Source organism: Mastomys coucha, unplaced genomic scaffold (genome assembly GCF_008632895.1).
Source record: "Mastomys coucha isolate ucsf_1 unplaced genomic scaffold, UCSF_Mcou_1 pScaffold6, whole genome shotgun sequence".
Classification (NCBI taxonomy): domain Eukaryota; kingdom Metazoa; phylum Chordata; class Mammalia; order Rodentia; family Muridae; genus Mastomys; species Mastomys coucha.
The window spans coordinates 79822276-79830532 of NW_022196912.1; the positions used below are offsets into that span (position 1 = coordinate 79822276).

At 39.9% G+C, this 8257-nt stretch overlaps 1 protein-coding gene across 2 annotated transcripts in view; it reads left to right on the forward strand.

Moving 5' to 3' along the window:
- The first annotated feature begins 2375 nt into the window (after positions 1 to 2375).
- The window catches only part of CUNH14orf28 (chromosome unknown C14orf28 homolog), an 8034-nt gene continuing 2152 nt past the window's right edge, over positions 2376 to 8257 (forward strand). Inside the window, exons 1-4 of one of the 2 annotated variants that reach the window (XM_031356802.1) lie at positions 2376 to 2656; positions 5199 to 5723; positions 6744 to 6833; positions 7926 to 8060. In XM_031356802.1, coding sequence (XP_031212662.1) covers positions 5200 to 5723; positions 6744 to 6833; positions 7926 to 8060 — 749 coding nt within the window. In that variant the 5' untranslated portion in view covers positions 2376 to 2656; position 5199. Of the gene's footprint in view, positions 2657 to 2840; positions 2956 to 5198; positions 5724 to 6743; positions 6834 to 7925; positions 8061 to 8257 lie in introns of those variants that run through there. The other variant, XM_031356803.1, reaches the window with a different exon arrangement.

Consider the following 8257-nt stretch of genomic DNA (forward strand, 5'->3'; position numbering starts at 1 on the left):
AGTCTGGGGACAGGAGCCCAGAGCCTTGTCTCTCTCTCTCCTTGTCAGTCTCGTTTGGCTTTTTTATACCCAACTCTAAACCCTCATATTCATGCTCCAGATTTTGTCATCTTAAGCTTTCATCTTCCTTTAGCCCTAAAGTCCATCCTTACAGTAACATGTAAGGTTCAAGAAGTTTTAACCATGGGTCCTTTTCCCCCACTTTACTGACAACTAAGAGCTAGCTCCTCTGTCACTTCTGCCCTCTAGATTCTGACCTGCCTACTTTTAAACATGTAACAATTCACATAATCGTCCCAACCACCACTTTGAAAAATTCTATAAGTACCTAATACTGGTGAGCATGCGGAGCAAGCAGAACCTTCATGATGGGAATGCCCCATCTCACATCCACTTTGGAAGATAACATATCATTATTTTTTAAATTAAACATGCATCTACCATGTGATCCAATCCTAGTACTTCAGACACACACACAACAGCAAAGCCAATGTGTGTATGTACATACTTTCTTCCACAAAAATTTTCATTGTAGCTGTCTTGAAAAGAGACTAGATGCACTCTGATTATCCATGACCTGGTGACTAGAAAAGAAACTGCAGCTCATCTACACAGTGAATTATACTTAGCATTAAAAAAAGAAACTACTGTCTAGAGAGCACAGATGAATGCCCAAGCAGTTACATTGCATGAAAGAAGGCAAACAAAAGGGTACCTACTATGACAGTACTTGTGTAACACTTGAGAAGATGGAGATGAATATATACTAAAAATAGAGCAATGGTTGCTTAGGTATGGGGGCAGGAAGGAAGAAATTATAAAGAAGTACAAGGATACTTGAGAGTGAAGCACATGCTCATCTGTGGCTTCACACAAATGCACATATGTCAAAACTTGCCAAACGATGTGCACTTTAAATAGGCTCCATATGTCAGTTACACCTCAGTAACACTACACACTTTAATGATACATCTTGATGTTCTTCTCCACCCACTGCTCTATATCTGCTTTTAAGAAAACAATGAACTACTTACTGTAAAAATGCACTTGATGTCTTAGACTGTGAATTAAATACAATTTAATAAACAACATTTACAAATATTCTAAAAGGGTGTTCTTTTACCAAGGTAAATTTAACTTCATGTGAACCTTTTCAACACAATAATTTGTCTCACCTATCACACTATCAGTAATTCTCAACTGTAAAATGCAGCAAGAAACTACAAAGGCCAGAAAATTAAAAGAATTGCTTTGTAGGAATTACTACTTATACTTCTTTGGACAAAGCAATCCTTTTCCTCCCTCTGCTTAGAGAACTATGTTTCTTCTCTCTCTTATCTGCACTCAAGCTTTTTTTTTTTTTTTGCCAGCTTGCATAGTCCATCTAGAGAGATTTGTGCATAAATTCCTTGTATAGCCTTGCATAAGGATTATATCGTTCAAGAAGGTATTGTTCAAGAAAGCATCCATCTCCCTTAAGCTCATCCTGTGAAAACTCCCGTCTAATGGACTGGCATTCAGCTCTTCAAATCTGCCATCCTGTATTCTAGAGTCTGGACCCCTTTACAGTCTTTATTCATAGACTGGATTGAATAATCTCATCATCTCCATTTCTGATTGAGAGTAGACTTAGCATTTCTGAGGAGTACCCTCCAGTTACAGAGCCACACAGGGCCTTAACTCTTCAAAGATTAAAAAAGCTATTAATGAAAATGAATTGTGGGTAAAACTGCAAACTCTAGAATTAAAACATCTTCTACTTGAACATCTATCTTTGTCACTTGCTGTGTGGAAACATCTCTAATTTTTGAGCACTATAATGAGGCTTTACTACGTATTAATAGTCTTCTCTTCCATTGTAAAATACTGCTATGGCTAATCTTAAACAATATTTAAGATGCCAATTCAACTTTTTTCCCCATATACATCGATTTCAAATACATATGCATACGTAAATGATTATCCCCTATAGTCATAATATGCTGAAAAAAATAAGCTTTCTCTTTGTGAGTTAAGGAGTCCAAAGACCTAGAATCAAACTAAAATCAAGACCGGTCCAAAACTGGTACTAACTTCAAAAGGCCAAAGCAGCTCTAGCCATGACCGCTGCGCCTTAGGGAAAACCCAGCCCATTTCCGGCTGCCCCAACCACCTTGTCACGCTGAGACCCCGCCCCTCTGCGCCAGGACCCGCCCTCCTACACCTGATCCCGGCTCGGATTGGACAAGTCTGAAGGCTGTACACACAACCACACACACACACACACACACACACACACACACAAACACACCCGACACGCGCGCGCTGGGCGGGGCCTTCGCGCCTGCGCAGCCTCGCGGCCGGCGGCTGGCCTGGCCGGGCTGGGGGGAGGGGGCGGCCCGCGGAATCCTGCTCCGTAACAAGCGACGCGCCGCGCCCCGCGGTCCCGGCTGCGTGGGCCGCTCGGGTGGGGCTGGGCGCTGCGGCTGCGGTGGCTCCCGCCGCGGCGGGCGCGATGGAGGCCGTGCCGGAGGCCCGCATGCTCGCCGGGGCCGGCCGAGGCAGCCGGAGGAGCTGGTAGATGCGGCGGCCGCGGCGGCGGCGGCCGGAGCTCTCCATGAGCGAGCGGCGGCGGCGACGGGTGCGGCGGCACCGGCGGTCTTCGGTCCCGCGGGAGGTAGGCGCGGAGGAGCCGACAGCGGCCCGGAGGCTTGGATGCCCGGGCGGGAGGGTGGGCGTGGCCGCGCGGGCGTGGGCCCCTCCCCAACCCCACCCACCCCACCCCCAGGACCGTGAGGTCCCGTGCCCCTCGGGAGTACGGTGTTCCGGTTCCCGCGACAGGTGGTCGAGTCCTCCGGGGAATGCAGTGGACCCCTGGGCATGACAGCTCAGGAAAAGGGGGTCCTGTTGGTGGAGAAACTGAGGTTGGGGAGTTTCCCAGGCTCAGTCCAGCTCAAGGCGCTGGGATGGAGGCAGGTAAGAGCCAGCTCTGTATATCCATCAGTGCCAGAAACTCCAAGCTGTTTCATTAAAGCTCTTTGCAGCCATCTCTCCCTTTTTTAGTTTTATTTAAAGTTTTACTGCAATTTACATTTGAACAACGGACCGACTTATTGCTAGAATTTTTAAGTGTTCCCAAGATCTTCCAGCCTTGCCTCTAAAGTTAGGTTCGTGCCTTATATATCATGCGGTCTAAATGGAGTGCAGATTATAATCATTGCTTTTCAGAGCTCTGGTTACCCTTCAAGAAATAATTTCAACAGATACGCTAGGGTTTAGGCTTCCTTTTCCAGAATAATATTTAGGAATCCAAAGTTAAGCACCTAAACCTTGCTACAAAAATTCTTTAAAATTGAAGAGATAAAATTCAGATAATGAAAAGTTTTTCTCATTTTAAAAAAGTACTTGAATGCCTTAGGGTTGTTGTTGTTGTTGTTGTTAGTTGTTTTAACTCTAAATGAAACTGATCAGTTTATCTTAAGAAACGTGTTTCCTTTTGTTTCCAGATTTGTTACACTCTGCTATTTCAAAGTGATTGATGAGAGCCAATGTTAACAGTCTATATATAAACACCCGGGATTCTAACCAAATATAGTACTAGATAATTTAGAATGCAGTGTACACGTTAATGTAGAGTAGAATTTGCTACCACAGAATAGTTTTGAAGTTAATTTTGTACATAAAACTCAGGTTTAGAGTTGGATTTGTGTTGGGTTCAGGAGGATGTGATATTTGAAGAAAAGAAAAAAGAAAAAGGTAGTCCATGTGACACTGACTTGAGCCATTTCTTTTGTTTTGTTTTGTCTTGTTTTTTTGTGGCTCAGATATATCCCCTTAAACGTCTCTGTGAAAGTAACATTAGAAAGCAGTGTTGTCATTTATAGTTATTTGTCCCCAAGTAAAGTGAAGCTACTTTTACAAAATACTCTCAACAGGGACTTTTTTTTTTAAATTGCTTACATAACATACATAGGATGCAAACACCTTTATTAAAATAGTGTCAGTGACTCTAAAAACAGTGGTTGGCTGTCCTCAAGGTTAAGAGAAGGGAAGGAAGCAGTTTAAAGGGGAAGGACACTCCATTTTATTCCCAGAACAGGCAGAGGGAAGAATCAGGATATTAAGTTCTGGGAGTTTCATAACATGGCCTCTGTAGTTAAAATGCAGACTAGCACAATTCTAGGATGCACATAAACATCTCAAAGTGCTACTGTTTGAAGTGCTGTTACTTCTCTTTTGTTGTCTAAGTTAAATGCCAGATTATCCTTCATCTACAGCAACATCATTATATACTTGTTTTATAGTATAGATACACTTTGCAGTATAATTAATATAAAAACCATGATATTGCTCTTCTGTACCTGAAAATATCTGAGGGTATCATTTCAATTTCTTAAGTGGAACTGCCTTTATTAACAAGGAACTGAAGCACAGCTTTTATTTGAGGAGGTAGAAAGAGATCTACATTAAGAATAAAAAATATGTAATTTTATTTATTAGCACATATTAACTTTACAAAGTACTGTTTCTCTATGACATTTTCATAAGTTTATACCTTCTAATAACTGTATTTCTATTTATTATAAGGTTTTCCTATATCACACATAAAAACTAATATAATTAATACAACAGCCCATCAGATGGTTATTCTAAACCTTAAAAAGAGGGATTTGGCTGTTTTTAAACATTCATCTAATTTTGTGTATTCAGGTATTTTATCTGTGTGTATGTGTGTGCACAGTGTACATGCCTTGTGCTCACAGAGGCAAGCAGAGGGAACTGGATTCCCTGGAACTGGAGTTAAAGCAGCGGTAAGCCTCCACGTGGGTACTGAGAACCGAACCTAAGTCATCTTTCGAGAACAATGAGTGCTCTTAATTACTTAGCTATCTCTCCAGCCCTGTGTCTACTAAAAACTAATAAAAAACCTAGGTATCAAAGCTCACTTCTTTAAAAAAAAATAATTTGTGTGTGCCTATCTGTCCATGGCCACACATAGTACAGCATGCATGCGGAAATCAGAGAGGAACTCTGTGGAGTCAGTTCTATCTTTCCACCCTTCTGTGTGTTCCTGGGATCAATGCATATTGCCCCATACCAGCAAATGCATTAAATTGTCGTTATTTTCATATTGGGAATCTGACTCTATAAGTAGAGTCATTTTCAATGATATGAATCTCATTTCTTCCTATGTTTTCTTTTTCACTTTCAAAATTCAGGATGAAGACACTGTTTGAAGAGATCAAAGCATCAATTAAAAATAACTATAACCAAGATCGATCATTTTGGAGGCCTGTTCTTCCTTGGGGAGGAGTTTTTACTATCAAAGCTGGCCGCAAAGCAGTATCCTGTACACCCCTCTATGTTGAGATCAGACTGAAAAATACCTGCACCATAGATGGATTCTTGATGTTACTGTACGTCATTCTCAATGAAAATGAAACTTTCCCCAGGGAGCTCTCCCTGCATCTCGGCAGGGAGTTTGTCGACTGTTTTCTTTATTTAATGGACACCTACAGTTTTACAACTGTGAAGTTGCTTTGGATTTGGGACAAGATGGAAAAACAGCAATACAAATCCGAAGTTCACAAAGCTTCATTAGTAATTGATTTGTTTGGGAACGAGCATGATAATTTTACAAAAAATCTTGAAAATCTTATGTCTACCATTCAAGAGAGTTACTGCTCTAACTGGCGCTGCCCTACCCGAGTGCAGGAAGATCAGCAGCGCACAATTAGTATAAAGTAAGCTGCTCTCAGTTCTGTCTTGTCACATTTATTTTTAAGTGAGTTTTTACTTAATTATAATGTGTCTATTTACAGAACTACCCAGTAACTTCTTAGTAGCAAGGAGATAAAATTATTCAATAAGCAAAGTGAATCGTTCTTGGTCCGAGCTTACTAGGTTCTTCATACCAAAGATTTAGCCACTCAAAGAACACTTTAGTGCTTTGAGTGTTTTATCTTTTAAATGGTTCTGTCAGGAAGAATACTTCTACATGAACAAGAAAACTGAAGAAATAATCTCTTGTGGCACATTTATAGACAGAAACTCCAAGTTTGTCATCTCATATCTGGAAAGGCTGTGTCTGAGAACGGTTAACACTGAGTGGCTTTGGCTTTCAGAGAAAACACAGACTCCCAGGATAGTAAGAGATGGTAGGGGCAGCCTAGCTGGGAAGACCTGCTGGAGTGATGGCAGACGTTAAGTCTCAAGGCTCCTGGTGGGGAAAAGGACTAATTCTGGGGGAAGACAAACAAATCCAGACATTGTCAGAGGTGAATCTGGCTCTAGTCAGGAAAAAAAAAAAAACAAAAAAAAACAGCTTCATAGACTAGAAATGTTCATTGTATATACATATGTGTCATCTATTTTCCTGTATTACTGATAAGATGGTGTCAATTATCAGTTTATCAGGAAATATTTTTCTTACATTAGGATCATGGAAACTTTATCCACGCAGTATTTATTTAGTTCAGCTGCTTCTATAGTATTTGCCTAAAACATAAGGCTGGTCAGGTATGCTTTTATATGACTGTAATGCCAACATGCAAGGAGTTGAGGCAAAAGGATAATTGTGACTTTAAGGCTATCATGGACTACAGGAGTGAGGTCCTTTCTTAAATGAAACAGCCAAAAAGCCCTAAGACAGCAGAGGTTGTATGGTTTTCATCATTAGTTCTGCTCATACTGCATTGGCCTCTAAAATGTAATGTAGTGAACTGTTAAAAGCCATTCTTACTTGCATTTTGCTATTATTGTAGTCCTCCCCAGGAAATTCCACATGGAAACTTGATACGACTGGCTGTGGATGAGTTATTCTGTTCCAAGATTGAACTTTGTGAAGAGCGTGGGTGAGTTCATGATAGACATTTGAAATGAAAGTATTTCTATTGTATTATGGAGAAATCTAGGCTAATAAGCTCTTTGAAGTTAAACACATCTGAAATAGCAATGCATAACTATTTAGGTAGCCTGACAGTTTTCAGTGCTCCTCATGTAGTTCAGTTTGTTATCACATATTGTGTTTTATTATCAGATGTTAAGTATAAAATATGTTACTATTGCCAGTTGATGAATACAAAGCAAATACCTTTTCTCTTTTTCCTCATGCTGAGTAGGTACAATAAAACCTTGGTTAACCGGAACCCAGCTAATCAGGACCCTCAATTAAATGGACTTTTTTCTGCATTCCTCATTTAGGATAAAGGTAAATGGCAACCAAAAACTTAACACACTTAAAAAGAAGTTAAGAGGGGCATAAACATTCATTCCAATCTTTTAGAAATTTCTATGTCCACATTGTTTTGTGCATTAGGAGTTAATGTTTTGAAGAGTGGTTTTATGAAACCATAGAAGATCTTGATTATAAAAGAAGGAAATATAAAAGATACATATGTTAATGACTCTTAAGGAAAAAAAAGAACCTAAATAGTTCAGCAACAGGTACTGAAGTAAATGATTTTCTGGTTAACTTAGTATAGTCACTAAGATTTCCAATCAGAGGACTGTGCCCTGAGCATTCCGGTTAATCGAGATTTTACTGTAAAGTTGTATTTGATCTGTATGCTTAAAATTTACTGAGAGAGAGAGAATTCAGTTCATGTTAATAGAAGATCCTAAAAAGTAGGCATTTCCCCTCAGTCATTATTGGGTCCACCTTCAAGAGAAAACCGTATGCATAAATAGAAGCTATTTGATGGTTCAGCAGATTCATGCTTTTCTAACTTAATATAAATATAAACAGTCGACTTTTCCAGGAATTTTTAAAGTATCACTTGTAGTATAGAGAACCCTATAAACCTCCAGAACTAGGAAAATAAGGTAATAAACAGTCATTCCATTATCCATTATAATGGTATAACTATGCTTACTAGAAAATTAAATTCTCAACAGAAGCAGTTTGTCCCATGAATAATAATGTTCATGCCCAATTTTCATTTTAGGTGTGGTGGCTTAAGAGAATTTTCCCAACGAGTTTTCTGCCATGGGGCACCCCCTTTTGTTGTATTAAATATGCAGCACTGGAGACCTGAAGATCTGGCATATGTACCCTATTACTTGGATTTATCTGATCACAAGTAGGTAGTAGGTAGTTTTTGTTTATTTGCTTGATTTATAAAACTAGAGAAAAAACTAGTCCACCATGATTTTTACTAGCCATTAAGATATTGTTACCTGAACATGGCCATAGACCTTTAAACCCAGCACTCAGGAGGATTCTTGTATGAGGCCAACACATTGTCCTAGGGAGTTCTGGACCAGACCAGCTACACAG